This window comes from Leptonotus elevatus, chromosome 9 (genome assembly GCF_054856555.1).
Source record: "Leptonotus elevatus isolate MCC_2025b chromosome 9, RoL_Lele_1.0, whole genome shotgun sequence".
Classification (NCBI taxonomy): domain Eukaryota; kingdom Metazoa; phylum Chordata; class Actinopteri; order Syngnathiformes; family Syngnathidae; genus Leptonotus; species Leptonotus elevatus.
The window spans coordinates 5107163-5124027 of record NC_141247.1 but is presented as its reverse complement, the minus strand read 5'-3'; the positions used below and the strand labels follow the sequence as shown (position 1 = coordinate 5124027).

At 42.3% G+C, this 16865-nt stretch overlaps 1 protein-coding gene across 4 annotated transcripts in view; it reads left to right on the top strand.

Annotated features, from left to right (window-relative positions):
• The first annotated feature begins 640 nt into the window (after positions 1-640).
• Positions 641-16865, top strand: part of LOC147168055 (transcription factor COE1) — an 83456-nt gene continuing 67231 nt past the window's right edge. For 3 of the 4 annotated variants that reach the window (XM_086084858.1, XM_086084857.1, XM_086084861.1), the window contains exons 1-6: positions 643-1287; positions 1922-2078; positions 2775-2838; positions 3425-3480; positions 5098-5171; positions 6391-6459. In XM_086084858.1, coding sequence (XP_085940984.1) covers positions 1154-1287; positions 1922-2078; positions 2775-2838; positions 3425-3480; positions 5098-5171; positions 6391-6459 — 554 coding nt within the window. In that variant the 5' untranslated portion in view covers positions 643-1153. Of the gene's footprint in view, positions 1288-1921; positions 2079-2774; positions 2839-3424; positions 3481-5097; positions 5172-6390; positions 6460-16865 lie in introns of all 4 variants that reach the window. The other variant, XM_086084860.1, reaches the window with a different exon arrangement.

The window sequence follows — 16865 nt, the reverse complement described above, 5'->3', positions numbered from 1 at the left end:
ATTCATGTTGCATTCACCACTTGGTCCCAAATGATTTATGTCGCGCATCAAATCGAAGCTCTCTGTTCTCTCACTGTCGGATTGAAACAAAAAAAAATGTGCACAACGGCTTTGTTTCCTTTTGTTTCTTAATGAATGCAAGTTTTTTGGAGGGTATATGCAATTTTTAATGCGGTTCGTGTCCTTTCTAATGAAGAGTACATTTGTGTATAAAAAATAAATAAAGCACATTAAATCAAAATAAAGTATAAATCACGTAGCCTAATTTTCTGAAATTGCAACCTATATTATTCAATTGATAATTTGTCTAATCTAACTGATGGACATGCATGTTTTTTTTTTGTTTTTTTTTGACATTATAGCCTACTGTCGTGCACAGATTCCAAGACTGGAGCGTGTATCATACACCCAGCATAGGCGCACAGTGGGCGCGTACGCTCACGCCGTGCACAGCTTCTGACTAAGTGGCAGGGGCGGGACATTGCAAGTGGTGGAAATCGGCAAGGGGGAAGTTTGAGGGCGGGAGGGGGGCTCCAAGCAGCACGCTGGTCTCGTTGCTGGACAGCTGATTGTCCGTCTTATTAACCGTGTTGGGGGGGGCGTTGCTGTTCTCCTCGTAGGCCACGCCCCCTCGCCCACTCCTCTTCGGCGTGCCACGGAAGGTCTAAAGTGATTCCTCTGGGAAGAAAAGAGCGCAAACCGCGCGAGCTGGAGCTGCCGAGGAGCCGCAGTCGCCGTAGCCGAGGACTGCCTCCTCATTTGCGCCGGGGAAGACTCAGTGAATAAAGGAACAGAGGGAAGGAGTGATGTCACCTGGGTGTTTCTTCCTCGCGTGGACTGTTTGTTGCCAAAACTGACATTTTGCATTTGTTTTTTGTCAGCTTGCACCTTGATCCGCGGGAGTGTCGCAGCCTTGTGTTCTCTCTCTTTCACTGACACGAGCTGAACGCTGACAGCCTCTCGCCGCTTCCACATGTCGCATCTTTTGTTGACTTTGAGAAGCGCTAAAGTGAAATAGAGCGCGCGACACTTCGCTCCGGTGACAGCGCCTTCAAACGGAGGAGGGGAGAGAGTCATAGGCAGACAGTGGAGAGGAAGAGAGAGAGAGTGAGGTAGAAAGAGAGAGAGCGAGACGGCGTGAAGGTGCGTTTTCATGTTCGGCATCCACGAGAGCATCCACAGGAGTGGGAGTAGTATGAAAGAAGAGCCCATGGTGGCCGGCATGAACGCGGTTCGGACATGGATGCAAGGTGCCGGAGTGCTGGACGCCAACACAGCCGCCCAGAGGTGAGCCCGAGGCGGCCTCGTGCGGCGGGCAGGGGCGGGTGGGAGGGGAGCGCATCTACGGCGTTTAGAGCCCCGCGAGCCGGTACCACTTGAGGCAGGCAGCACGCGGTCCCAGAGGACACAGTTGTTGGATAACCAGAACCACCGCTGGCTGGCTTTAGGACTTTCTCAGTTGATCCGCTTTACGCCCATCAGGACTTACGCGCGGCGTGGCATTTCGGCATGAAAATGCAGCTCACGCCAAGTAACTTTAGGCGTGAACGCTTCAAATGTCAACTTTTGCTTTGGAATTTGGTGATAAAGTGTTGCTTTTTTTTCCTTCAACGCGCATGGAATTTATAGAGCTGAGTTATTTGGGATTTGTTGTCACGGACCAAAAGTTAAAATTCATTATTTTTATTGACTGCAGGCCTTCATGAAATCAGCGTTTTTAATTGACCATAATTGTCTTTTATCCTTATAGTTGATAACTTAATAGTTTAAATATTGCTTCAACGTTATTTAATTTAATTACAAATTTAGCTTATTTAAAAAAATGAGAATGTCCATGGGATTTAAATCCTGAATTGATTTGAATTGAACTAAATTATAACGGGGGCTCCCGGCGCTGATGCTGTGCCTGTCGTGTCCGCAGCGGAGTGGGTCTGGCCCGGGCACACTTCGAGAAGCAACCTCCTTCCAACCTGCGCAAATCCAACTTCTTCCACTTTGTGCTGGCTCTGTACGACCGGCAGGGTCAGCCCGTGGAGATTGAGAGAACCACCTTTATTGATTTCGTGGAGAAAGACAAGGTGAGTGCAAACATTTTGTGAGTTTACATATAAAAAAAATTAATAGATAAAGAAAAACTAAAGGTTGTGGCGCTTTAGATTTCACCGAGGCGGGGATGCCTGAGTGTAGCTTAACCGGCCTGTTCAATCAAAGTAATGTATTAGCGAAAATAAAGTGCAGACTGTCACAGCAGGCATCGTTACAACTCAATGCTCATGTGAGTTTTAACACTATAGCTCGCAAAGTTGGTGCATAAAAACCCGAGTGGTCACACGTTCACATTAATTAGGCTATATGGAAACATTTTACTGCACTTTTTGGTGCTGCCAAAAAACACATTTAATTAAGTAAAAACGAAACGAACGTCGTTTTTATTGAATGTAAATTTTATTATTATCTTCTTAGCTCGGATGAAATTAAAGATTTAAAGTGATTTTTTTGCTGGTTCAAATATGATACATGCTTGTATTTTTTATTTATTTATCCTAATGTTATTTTATACTGGTCAGCATTTTCGGTGTGCCATGTTAATATTTTAAATCATGTTATATTTAATCATAATAATAAAATAAACACCTACAAAATGGAAAATAAAACGACTTTGTGAGAGAGGGATGTGACGTAATTTATAGTCTTAAAAAAAATTAATAACGTTAAATGAAACATGTTGCCCTTCGTGTCACTCCAAGCTGTTAATTTTACATTTTTATTTGTAGGAAACGACAGGAGAAAAGACCAACAATGGGATACATTATAGGCTTCAACTCCTCTACAGTAACGGTGAGTTTCCTTTCCGGGATTTTGATGCAACAGACAGCGACTGAGTGAGACATTTTGTATCTATACTTTAAACACTTAAAACCGAGCACAAAAGACGTCCAATATTTTGTGTAGTCGGATTTTTTCTTTTTCTTTTTCTTACATGTTTATTTTGAAAAGTGACAAGAAGGAAATTGATTTAAAAAAATAATTTAAAAAGCTTAACAATTACTCCTTAATTACTGTTATTAATAGAAGTGCTTTAATAAAGCCTACAAATTTCAATATCTTCCAGCAGGTTTCCCAATAATTTGAAAGCTTTAATTGTATTACAATTTGGAAATGTGTATTTTTTTCTATTAAAATGTGGATGTATAAAATTCCTATATCAGGATCTTTTACCCACTTTTCAAACAAAGTTAATATATGTGTATATATATATATATATATATATATATATATATATATATATATATATATATATATATATATGCGTAACATTTAAACACATTCAGCTTTTCTAAAGTGCTGAAAATTTTTAACAAATGCATTGTTACTTCTCTTGGGATGTTAAATCCTAAATAAGAACTTCCTGTCTGTTTCACAGGGATCAGGACAGAACAGGACTTATATGTGCGACTAATTGACTCCATGACCAAGCAGGTGAGATTTTCCATTTGACTATACTGTAAATTTCAACTTTGCAGCAGTTGCACACTTGTACTGGTCTTAATTCTGGAACCCCCACCCCCCAACTACCCCTACACCCCCTCACCCTGTGTCTGAGACCCTCAACTTCAGCACTGCACAGCCAGTGTGATAAACGACCTGTCTTACCTGTGGAATACATTTACGAAGGCCCGAGAACGTAGAGGACATGTGTCCTCCTATACTCCACCGCTGCTTATAGCAGCCAGTAACTGGAATGTGGGATTTTATAAGCATCATGTGTGTACATGTGAGACGTTTATGTGAGTGTGTACAAGAAGTGCAGGAGTGTGTTAGTGTTGGGGAGAGACAGTGATGCATGCCAGCTCACTCTTTGAGGACCTTGACCCTCATTTCCTCAATGTGAAACAGAATAAACTCTATCCCAGAGTGTGTTTTGGCCAATCACATAAAAAAAATACACATATAGGCACAAAAAAGTGTGGACATTTGTTGTTAACATGAACTAACAAAACTTGCAAAACTAACATCTTTAAAGGTCATTTGCTATCAGGTGACATTGGGCTTTACACTAAAGAAAAGGGATTGGAGTTTATTTTGACCTGATGCTAGTGTGTGTTTGTTTACTATGTGTGCGTGTGCGTGCACGCGCATGTTGATCGTGGCCCCGGAGAGCATGTTGAATGGGGTTGCAGGGGAAACCAGACTACAATTTTGGACGCTGTGCTATATGGAGCAGATGGTGCACTATACTCCAGTCTGGCAGCCCAACTGCTCACTGTACACCACACGTAAACATAAACATACGTGCACACACCGACACACATGCGCACACAGGACAATGCGACATACACACAAATGCTTTATTCCTTGTTAGAACAGAGTGTTCAAGAGGAAACGCTTCCCATGTTACATACATTTAAATGCACACTTATGTTTTTATCTTGATCCCGCTAATGAAAGAACAAGCAATAAAGATAACTAGGGATAAGCGAGTGCTAATATCAAGTATTGGTTATTTCAAGGTATCAGTTCTCTCGACAATGACCGATTGTGGCCCTCGTGTGGCCCTTTTATAATCAGGAGCTAAAAAACCCCCACGTCTGTCAGATGCCCATTAAGATGTACAAGCATATCTTAGAATTGGGACCTTTTCTGGCCACTTCATTACTTGATTTATTTTTATGTACAGTATTTACTTATTAAAATACATTTTGGTGTGTGTGCTATAAAAAACATGCACTTTATGAAAAAAAAAATGAAAATCTAATAGAAAAGTGACAGTAATTTCATGCAATTTTAGTAAAAATGCTATATTTGGATATGTATTTATTTATTTATTTTATATATAAAAAAAATCGTATTTTTTCACTAATGTTAAAAAAAAAAGAAGTTTTTCCTTGCCCTCTTGTGGTTCAATCAGTGGATATCGTTAATATATGTCAACTGTGGGCATGTGAAGCCCTTTGAGACTCTTTTGTGATAAATAAACTTGACTTGACTTGTCTCGACTTGACTTGAATCAAGGTACTTGATATCAGTATCAATGAGGGGGGGGGGGGGGGGCGTTATAGAACATCCCTGAAAATAACTGTTTTTGTTTTGCTGCAGGCGATTATTTATGAAGGCCAGGATAAAAATCCAGAGATGTGCCGGGTTCTGCTGACCCATGAGATCATGTGCAGGTAAGAGGAAGATTATTTAATAAGCATTTTAGTCTAGATTGGGCCTTTTTTTTTTCATTGAAGGTGTCTCTGATGGAGTAAGGAGACGGCAAATATATAACGAGCAGTGCCAAATTACTATAGAAATCTTATCATTTTCTTCAAAGTGGGTTGGGAAGATTGGCCCTGGCCTATTTCTGTTGGTAGGGGTGTGAGAATGCAAGTGTGTGTGCATATCCTTCTCATGTTCAGCTAATTAGGACAAGGAAAAGCTCATTACTCAAACCCATCCTCCTTAGTGCGCGTAAGACACGCAGTTTGCATGGTCCTGACAGTGAGCTATGTGCCGAGCAGGACACACGTAAACGCATTCACACACTCAAACGCACTCAGTGTATCAATAAAGGTATCACACGGCCGATGACCATCTAAAAATACATGTGGGCTTACAAGTTGAAATAAATGGCCTGTGGCACTTCCTGGTTATCACACAAGGCAATTTGGACCACTTGTTTTCATATGCTGCAGGAAACGGCCTGAGATCAGAAATCTGATCTGGCTCTGCGAGCCTCCTGTCCTGGGGGACGCAAGAAAGTAGGGGGAGGGTCACTCCCCTCCCTGCTCTCTTTTGTGTGTTTCTCCACCTCCCGTCATACACCACTAAAGCAGATGCTCACATGCAGACAGATACAGGTACACGCTTGTACCGGTACTGCATGCCGGCGCAGGGAAGAAAAAGTGTATTTTTGAAGGTGGAAAGAGATGGGCGGGATGACAACACACCGTTACATTGTGCTGCAGTCAAGTCACTGGAAAAAGGACTCGTCACATCAGTATGCAACCCCCTTTTACCCAGCATGCACTACTCCCCAGGTCCGGTGGGACCACTCTGTGACCCACTTCTGAGGCAGAGAAAGGAGCGAGGCGGGATAGAGGGAGGGGATGAGCTCTGAGGAGGAAAACTAGAGAACACAAGATGTCTGCTTGTGTGATGTCTGACAGAAATGGAGCTAACCTGAGTCCTCGATTGTGATTCGAGTTGCTCTCGTAATCCAGTTCACCACTTTCGCTCAGCTCCCAGTCCACCCTGTTGATCCCGCCAATACAATAGCGGCATGAGCCTGGTCTTACCTAAACAAGCTCAGGGAAAGCCTGATACAAAAAGTCTCACACCAAAGTCTCATCCCTGCTGCACGTTCTTCACATTTGACTGGCTAACTCCTCTCTTGTCACCCCACAGTCGATGCTGCGATAAGAAGAGTTGCGGAAACAGGAACGAGACCCCATCAGATCCGGTCATCATCGACAGGTAGGCAAAAACTGACCTGTCGACTTGTCAGACATGTCGCGAGTTGACATTTCATAAATCCTCAAATCTGGAGAAATTGTCACACGGCGCAGACGTGTGATTGGTCAGAGAGAAGCAGTTGTTTACATTTCAGCAGCCATAATCGTCTCTGTGAGCAAAATGTGTGAAGCAGTAGTAAATACCATGCAGCGGTATGCGTGTGTTTGTGTGGTCACACACAATGTTTGAGTGGTTTGCTTGATGACTTAGCTGATGAGCAGTTATAGAGTTACAACTCAAGTCGGATGTGTGTGTATTGCCGGTTGTTTTTAGTACACACTCCTTGCACTTTTTTTTTCTTCGAGTGTGCGCCGATCCTTCTGTCATCGTAAACTACAGATGACTAATGCAGCAGCTTGCCTGATTTACACTTAGTAAAGGAGGAAACCCAAAAAAAAAAGGAAAAGCCGTGCTTGTAGATTTACAGTCTGGCCTCTGTTGTGTGGCATTCTTGATCATGATGATTATTCCTGTATACTTTTTTATCTTGGCATTGAATAATTTTTACTAAGGGGAAGTCAACCCCCAAATTTTAAAGTCATAATTCTCACTTTAAAGTCAGAATTCTGAGATTAATAAAGTCGAAATTCTGAGATTGAAGTGTTAAAGTGAGAATTTGAGAATGTGTCTATTTGGTCCCACTCTAAATAGAGTAAACTTACTGTGTATTTATTATTGTGTTTATAGAATATGAATTAAGCATTTCAGGGGTCGGCCATTTTGCCACGTGCCGTTGACTGAAAATGACATCATCGTTGCTCAGGGCTCAGGTAACAAACAATCACGTTTTCTGAGCTTGGTCATGTGACATTCGCAAGCTAAACCGTGATTGGTTGCTACCTGAGCCCTGAGGAACTGTGATGTAATTTTCAGTCGACAAGTGGCAAAATGGCCGGCCCCTTAGATGGATAAAAATGGCTGGATTTTAATTCATTACTCTTATTCCACAAATGTAACATTAATCAGAGTTTCATGTTTAGACTAGTGAGGTTACATATAACATATTATTGTCTAGAAATGTTTAAGGTTGACTTCCACATTAATTCATATTCCACAAACACAGTATTAATCAGAATGCTGTAAATTAGTTTGGCGTTGACTTCCCCAAAATTTTCAAGCACTGTGTTTTCTGATCTGCATTCTAGCCAGGTTAAAAAAATACATATTTGCTACTTGAGTTTTTATGTTGAGTTGACATGTACAAGAGTATGTGCGTGTGTTAATGAGGCAGTGACCTGTGCTATCTGATGAACACAGCTGTCCTGTTCTCACTGCTGCTCCGTCAAAAGCTACTCTTTTACCTGTGTATGTGTGCGTGTGTGTGTGTTTGTGTGCGAGCGCCACCCTTGTTCCGCTCCAGTGAAGCGGAAGGCCTCACCTCAGTGCTCCCTGAGACAGCTGCACCCCAACCACATGGCTTTAGACTTCTCGCCTGCCCGCCACTCTTTGGACCAACTATTTTTGTTAGCGTGCGTGCGTACTTGTTGAATTTCTCATCAGCGTAGCCATTAATCCTCAACTTGGTCTGCAAGTTTGGGGCGCACAACCAGCAAAAGAAGCCGTGGCGCCGCCTTCCCCGAACCGAGCGTGCCGCGGTTGCTCCGTGGCGTTACTCCCCTGACGCTTAACGGCTCAGGTGTGCAAGGCCACATTAAGCATCAACAAATTAGCGCAGGCGGAGGGAAAACAACGGACATATCTCCGCTTTCCTCTTCGTGGACAGGAAATTAGGTCAGGTGTGAGGAGTGTGATTTGGGGGGTGGGGATGGTCGCTCAAACTGAAGACTGAAGGGGAATAAGAGGAGGTTTATGGGTTTACTCATTTAGCATCTATATACTCTTGGCAGTTGTAATAATCAGGGATTCATAAACAAACAAACAACTGTGATGCCAAAGCTGACTCAATTAACTTGAGCCCCCCTCCTTCAAATGTATAAAGAAAAAGCATCAGCAGCCCCTCTCCAGCCTTGAAGTTATTTAGTTCGTTAAATAAGGGCTCGTTAGCCCGCTGCTGTTTCGCAGAGATGATTAGATTTTACAGCCCTAATTAGCTCGGCTAGCTCAAACTCTTCTGGAAGAGTAATGGGTCTTATTGCCTAATTAGCTCTCTCTCGTTAAGATTGGAGAAACAGGCCACGGCAGCAAAACCGCAGGAATGGGGAAAAATAAAGGCAGCTAATGAGAAACTTATTTGATTGTTAGCAGAACAAATCAGTACAGTGTGCATCTCACAGCGCTCTGGGTACTGCGTTTTCACGAGGAGACACCCTGCAAGAGAATGTGTTTGGACATTTAAGCATCTACAGGCAGTTACATGACTGATTTGTAGGGGCTGGACTCCTGATTCGTTTCGACGTCAGCAAACAAATTCCAGTTGGACTTGTAACTTAATATGACGTCTTTCCGGGGAGAAGACATATTTCAACGAAAATAAACTAAATTTACCAAGAAAACAAATAAAACAAAACATTAACACTGTAAGTAGTAAATGGAGAATATTTATATTGCCCTTTATCTACATCATACGTTTTCCAACTCAACATTCAGCATTGCTAGCAGATTGTTCTAACTTTGTAATTTTAAGTTCAATTGGCTTACCTTTAGGAGAATCTCACATTGCTTTGCATGCTACTTGGTGTACTTGCTAGCTGCGGAGACAACAGATATATGAGGTATAGAGGAAGCCGTGTGTTTGGCTCCAACAAGTTCAGTATAACTCATTGAATTCTTTAGCGATTTTGATGCGGATTGGTTTGTTGTCATTTGTGTCAGATATGTCATTTTATAATCGGGACTTCCTGTTCAACAGATACCAATGTCTATGCCGATGGCCACTTGACTGACATGTCATGTTTTGCTAGCTTTTTTCTAAATGATTGTGTAGCATTTCAAAATGTTTGAACTAACAACCGGGAAGAAAAAAGCCCCAGGATCAATATACGCATTTGTGCTTTACATCAAATCGCCAGAGAAAAGATTCAGAGCGTTGTCAAATAGATTGTGTATGGACTCCATACACATTCTATATTAAGATGCGTCACCTGGTGTTCGTTCCCACGTGGTTTCAGTCTGTAACTGTCATAGAAAGTGAACTTGCGCCTAAAGTTACCACGTAAACACAACGCTGAGTACGGAAATTATGATTAGATTTTTTAAATTTGCCTTGCCTGCCCGAACGTATGTCCAAATCACAACCCATTCATAATGGTTTTAAAGATTATGTGTTGAGAAGTTGGAGATGTCCACAATCCACTCTGGTGTTACTTTGGATTAGTTGAATTATCTTGTTTGTTTTAGCCTGAAGGGGGCTTTCATATTTTGGTGAATTCAATGGTTTACCTTGGCAAATGTGAGTCAGGGGAAGGTGAGACGCTCCTGTGCACCTCTCTATGTCTTCCCCAGGGAAACATGTGGTCCACTTTAGCCTCTTACAGAAACAGGATAATATGAGGGGGAGCCCTTAACCCCTTCACCTCCACTTTCAGCTCTCCTCATCACTCCTGCTTAGCACGGGGTTAATCGTATGCAGACACTGCCAGTCAATCCGTGCTTTGCCTGGATGGGCCTCACATCATCAACACATCTCACCCGTGGAAACCTTTGCTATCTCTTTGCATATCTCCCGTCCATCCATTTCCTGCTCTTTCTCAGTAACTTTGATTGCAGACCAATCTGTCAGCCCCGCAGGTCCATGTGTCTCCTCTTGCCACATACCACCTGTGTTCCGTGGCCCTTTCTTGCCTGTCCAGCTCCCGGGTTGCTTTCCGCAGGGAGTCCCCCAGGCAGGCTTCCCCTGTGTGGCCAGAGATAAAGATCCATAGGACACCCATCTTTCCAGTGGCTGTGTTTTGGAGTGTGTGTTATGAGGTTGCCATGTTTACACGCCCAGGCGATGTTATTTCAGGTTAATTGCTGTTTTCAAGTGTGTGCTCATGGCTGTTTGTGTTTGCGCACACTCCCGCGGCCCGCTGTTGATGTGGTCCATTTCCTCACATGCGCGTCTGTGCTTGTGTATCGGCGTCGATGTTGCTTGTTTCCCTGGGAGTGTGTGCGGTGATAGAGGCCATTTCCTGGCGAGTGTGTGTGTGTCTTGAGTGAAGAATGTCGGGCAGGAAGTGCTCCTCCCGGGGAGGATGATGTCATGGCGGTTTCCTGTTCTGCCATTGGAGTCGCACCAGATTTTTGATCACCTCCTTTGCTGCTTCAGGACTAGAACTCTCTTGGCGACATATGCGCGAGGAGCAAATCCTCTTGGGAGTCAGCCATGTTTTGAAAATGTTATTTTGCACGCGTGTGCATTCTGCCGCTTGTTTGTCACTCTCCTGCTAATTGTCTCTCTTTAGTGGGGAAGCCCCTCATTGTTTTGGTTGTTGTGTTTGGATGCACTTCCTGAGGTGAGAGTTCATGTGTTGCCTTGGCTGAGCTAACGTGCGCTTGTGAATAATGTATTTCATTGACTTTATGTCAGCTCTGCCAGCCCCCCAAGCCGAGCCCACCCATGTTTAATTCATCCGTCTCATTTGTGTGTCCGCGTATGCATGTTTGTGAGCGCACACGCTTGCGAATTGGTGTCATTTAGAGGCCCAGTCTGCACCTGTCCAGCCATTAGCCCACTCCTAATTTGCATTTGATGCTAATGTGGTTTACTGGCAGCGCCTTCCGTTGCTGTAGCTTAGTTTCACTTTCATATCCATAACTGTGTCAACGAGAAGGTGTAAACATACTTATTGTACATACGGCTGTCATACCCTCTGCATCCCACCTCAATGACGACAGCAACATAATTTCCTTATTTCATATTTGTGCTATTTTTGGTCACTTCAAGGGGACGTCAACCACAACATTTACAATAATATGTTTATGCACCCCCACAAGTCTAAACCACGGTCATTATAGTTTTGGAATTTTCATTTTAGTTCGAGTTTTTATTATTAATAGTTTTATTATTTAGTTAAACTTAATTAGTTTTCAGGGTGGTTGTGTTAGTTTTTATTAGTTTTAGTTATTTAATGCATAGTTTTAGTTTAGTTTTAGTTAGTTTAAGTATTCATTTATTTTTATTTTTTTATAATGTGTATTACTTGTGTGCAATATTTAATAAACACCATGGTAAAATAAAAATAAAAACATTTTGTACCTAGCGTTGCACTTCAACTGAGTGAAATGAAAAAGCAGGCAAATTTGTCGCCAAGGAGCGACGTCATCTGAAGGTGCTTTTCTATTGGCTACTGCTAATGACAATGACAATACTTCTGTCTGACACACTTTCAAACATTTCCAAAGGCTCATCTATTAAATTAATTACCAAAGACTAAAAAACATTTTTTTTCGCTATAATTGTAGTTAGTTTTAGTTAGTTTTGTAAACATAAAATTAAGTTTCAGTTAGTTTTTGTGTTTTTAAAAGCGTTCTCGTTTTTATTTTATTTTGTTATTAAAGTTTAGTTTTTTTTGTCAGTTTTTGTTAACTAAAATAATCTTGGTCTAAACACAGCATTCTGATTAATATTGTGTTTGTGTAACATAAACTAAGAATCAAAAGCCACCTGTTGTTTATACCATCTCAGTGGGCAGCCATTTTTACATTTTGCCGTCACCTGAAAATTACATCACAGTTGCTCAGTCCTCAGTTAATGACCAATCACGGCTCACCTGTTTTCTGAGTTTGTTCATGTGACGTACGCAAGCTGAGCCATGATTGGTCCTAAGAGTGATGTCATTTTCAGTTGAAACAAGTGAGAAAATGGCCACCCGCTGAGATGGATAAAAACGGATGGATTTTGGACATCAGAATACCATGTTTAGACTAGTGGGGCTACATAGAACATTGAAAAAAAAAGGGGTTGACTTCCCCTTAACAAAATGCCACAAAAGCAGTTTATAGCGAAACAGAGTCACGTGACCTAGCTTTGTTGCACTTTTGGAGAAGTCAGTTCAAATTGCGCTGCTATTTTTGTACTTGACTTTGGCTGGCAGAAGGGGTTCCATTGTACTTTTTGCAGGTTCGGGGTCAGCTGCAACACACATTTTGGTGGGTTGACTTCAAGCTACTTGAAGTTGTAAAGGGCAGAGGGCCAAAGAGGCTGACTGACTGCCTCATCGATATGCGCAAGTCCCCTCCCTCAGGTGCTGGCTGCTCTTATAAGAACACAAATATATACACAGAGCTCTCACTCTCAGATAAACTCATTCCCAAATATGTATGGAGACAAGAATCCACTGCCATGACTATAAACACACACACACAGACACAAATACGTTTTGACCCGCAGTTGCCTGCATCTGTTTGGCTGTGTTCTTTCTTCCCTGCAGTGGTTTCCCCCCTCAGGGTTGGTAGAAAGCGCGGCCCCAGGGGACGGACGGCTGGGATGATTGACAGCAGAGAGTTTGGAGGTCGAGGAGCCTCTAAAACAGGGCTGCCTCTTTTTTCTCTTACTGCAGCACTGTAACCCCCAACAACTGCTGCGCTTTCACTTGCAGGGGGGGGGCACAGCATTCATGTGTTGGTTTAGTCTTTCCAAATATGAAACGTCAATTTCAAGAGCTGCTTTGGGGCAAGGAAATAATAGGAGGGGGCTTACTTTAAATTCTTAAGTGTACGCTAGACATAAGAACATGCTCGTATTTCCTTGTTGTGTTTTAATTCTCCCCCCAATAACTGAGATGCTATCACACTTTGTAGATCGTAAAACTAATGCCCTCCAGCTGAATGTAGGTAACAAACACTTTATTAGTCCTCATAAAAGGCAATTCACAAATGTCATAACACCCAAACTGGCTAGTAAGTAGTTGACTTTGCTGCATGCCCAAACTGCTTTGTCATTATTGTTTACTTTCCCTCCTTGACCTGGCCCTCTCCTTGGTCTTCCCCTCCGCCTTGGTGCGAGTGTTTGTTCTGTCCCAGAATGATGACAGGGTTTGGCCGGCCAGAGTTGCTCCAAATAAGTAGCGTCCTACTTCTCTGAAAGACATTTTTGGTGCTGAAATTGCAGGCCGGGGAGATAGAGATAGAAGGGAGGTCAATAGAATAAAGATATATTTACGGTACAAAAGGCCTTGTGTGTGCGTGTGTGTATTTGAGTGTGTGCTGCTGCAAGTGATGAAAGAGTAACATTTTCCAGGACTTAGTCCATGCCCTAGAAGATGCGCTCAATTTGCTTTTCAAATGAGGCGTGAAGAGCACAAGCGTGCGCCTCACTGTGTGATGGTATATTTGCCCGTGTGTGCGTATGTGTGCGTATGTGTGTGTGTGGCAGGAGCAAAGCTTTGTTTTCTCACTGCTGATGCCTGTGGACAGTCAGAGCGCAGCTTAAGTGTGCTCTCATGGCCCAATGTGTTACACGGCTGTCTGTTTGTGCCTGTAATAGAAAAGACTCAGCAGCAGTGTGTCATTGAGCTGCGTGCGCTCCCTGATCCCAGCCTTCTGTTTCACACACACATGCACACACACGTACACCCTGATCTCAGGCCCAACGATGCATTGTTTACTCCCGCTAAGTGAGAACACAGACAGTACGCCTCATGCCAGCTCGATACCCCCCAAGTTGGCGTCTCACTTCCTCCTAGCCCGTCTCCATCGCGGCCCCTCTTCTAGGGAGGGTTACCTCAGCGTCGTAGCCCAGGATGTAAGTCCAGGTGTCCCGGATGAGCGCTGTGTTGACCCGCTGCGTCCCAACGCAATGTATAGTCTGTTGATTGTTTTTCATCAATCTGTTCAGGAAGAATGGATCACTGGCCAGGCCATGTAAGCGGCGCTCTCAGTTTCACACGCCACAATGGAAGGAAGACCTGCACGGCATGAGGTGGGGGGGGGGGGGGGGGATGTGGGGGAAGGAGGTATACAGTTCCGTGAAGAGGTATTTGCCCTCTTCTCAAATAATTTATTTTTTGTGTAGGTTCGTTCGACGAGTAAACATAAAAATCTGTTTTTAAATATGAATGTGATTTAATTAAGGTAAAAATATATATATTCAAAGCAAACTGTATGAAAAAGTACTTACACCTTAACTCTCATAACTGCTTGGACCAGTCTTAGTGAAAAGAAGCATTTTATTTAACTGGCAACGAGTCTTACACATCTTTTTGACAATATATATATATATATATATATATATATATATATATATATATATATATATATATATATATATATATATATATATATATATATATATATAATTTACCAACTCTTCCTTGCAGAATTGCTTTAATTCAGCAACACGGGAGTATTTTCGAGCATGAACGATAAAGTTCGGAATCACCCTCTAAATCATAGGTGTCAAACTCCGGTCCTGGAGGGTCGAAGTCCTGCAGGTTTTGGAGGTTTCCCTCTTTCAACACAAACTGATTCCAATCAACAGGATCGTTATCAGGCTTATGCAGAGATTGCTGATGAGCTGATCATATATCAGCTGTGTTGGAGAACGGAAACATCCAAAACCTGCAGGACTGCGGCCCTCCAGGACCGGAGTTTGACACCTATGCCCTAAATCTCGATTCAGCATTCGTGTTGACAGTAACGAACGACTTCAGAGTGGAATCGAATGGTTACTCCAATTTTACTTTTCAGAAATAAACATCATAACTACGGAAGAGGATTAGTGCCAGTGAATAGAAAAAAAAGGCTGGCAGGATTCTGACTTTATTCAGAGCATTCAAAGTTCTGACTTTAAATTGAGAATTTTCACTTTATTCTTATTTTGAGAATAAAGTGAGAATCTTCTTCCATACATAACAAATGTAAAATCCAATTGGATTAAAATGGTAAACCATCTGGTGCCCAATGTGTTTTACAAAGCCTCACACTCACTTATTGAAAACTTACTTATTGAAGCAGAAAGTATGCTGGCACATTCTACCTGCCGCTCAAAACTACAGAAAAGTTGTATTTTTAGTTTAAAATGGCTTACTTTAACCAGGATCCTTCACCGTACCATGGCCAACCAAAGGTTGAACAATGACTTTGTTTACAATATTCGTGTTATGGTCAGAATTCGGGTTTCTGGAACAATCGGAATAACACGTTTACATGTGCAAGTTGACATGTTACCCCCGTATACATGCCGTTTGGAATAACCCGATGTAAGGGGGTGAAGGACGGACACCATCATGGCAGAAATAGTTGTCATTTCCGCTTCTAACTTTAAACGGTCAATAAAATACATTATATTCATGTCACTCACCACGCTGGATAAAGCGGAACTATGTGTGTGTCATCTAATGTTCTTAAGCGGACGTGTATTGTTGAACACTGCAAGCTGGAGATAAACATTGTTTAAGCATTACAAGTGATGTCGCGTCTGTCTCACATGAATAGTTAACGTGTCACAAACTGTGGCATTTTCGCCATAGAGGCACAATATAACGTGAAAACGCAGCGGAGAAATCAATGTATTTAAGCGAGGCCCGTGTAGGACGGCGCTACGTTTACAAGTCTTTACTACAAAGACCAAGATTCCTTGCGAGTGCAAATAAGCGAAGAAGAGGAAAAGGAGACGAAGAAGAGGTTGTGAGCATGCACACAACGAAAAGCGATGCCCCGGTGATTCGAGGTATTCCGATTGCGTTTATCTGAACCAGTATTCCGGTTGTGAAAGGGGTAACCCGAATTAAAGCATTTTCGGGTTATTGCGCGTGTTTACATGGCCTTTCAAAACCCGAATATTTCCAATATTCAGGTTTTAAAAGGGTTATTGCCTGTATGTAAACGTAGCCTATGTTGATGTCGTTGCCCATTGGTGCTGTAACTACTACTACGTCTTTGTTGATTGGGACCAGCTGTATCATTTCTAGCCAGCTCCCTTGATAGAGTGACAGATCTCTGGGGATAACGCCTTTCATTTGTTGCTGTGACTGAGTGAGAAGCAAAGTAAAGATAAGATGAGCTTCATTGACTGTCCTGCAGTCAGGACAGTCTCATTGAATGTTTGTTAGCTAGCAAGCTAGCTATTCCAGATCCACTCAAATTTGAGTCACCACCGATTCATGCACCGCTCGAATGAACTTTTTAAGATCATGCCACAGCATTTCATTCCGATTCAAGTCCGGAACTTTGCTAGGCCACTCCAAAACCCTTTTTCTTCTTCTTTTAAACCATTCAGGCATTTGACTTAATACTTTAGTAACTGCTAGAACATGAAGTCTGATTTATTTTTAAAAACGTCATCAGACAGACAAAAACATAAAATTATGTGCAAATGCTGGTATCTTCAAATCATAAAAAAAATAATGGTTTTAATAACTTTTTGAGCTCGAACAACAGTGCAAGCAGACATGTTAGCCCAAGCATGCACAATCCATTCACAAATTGTGGTGTAACTCGCTTGGTGCTGCCTCGCAGTTTACGTTATCTTTCAGTTGACTCTTTAA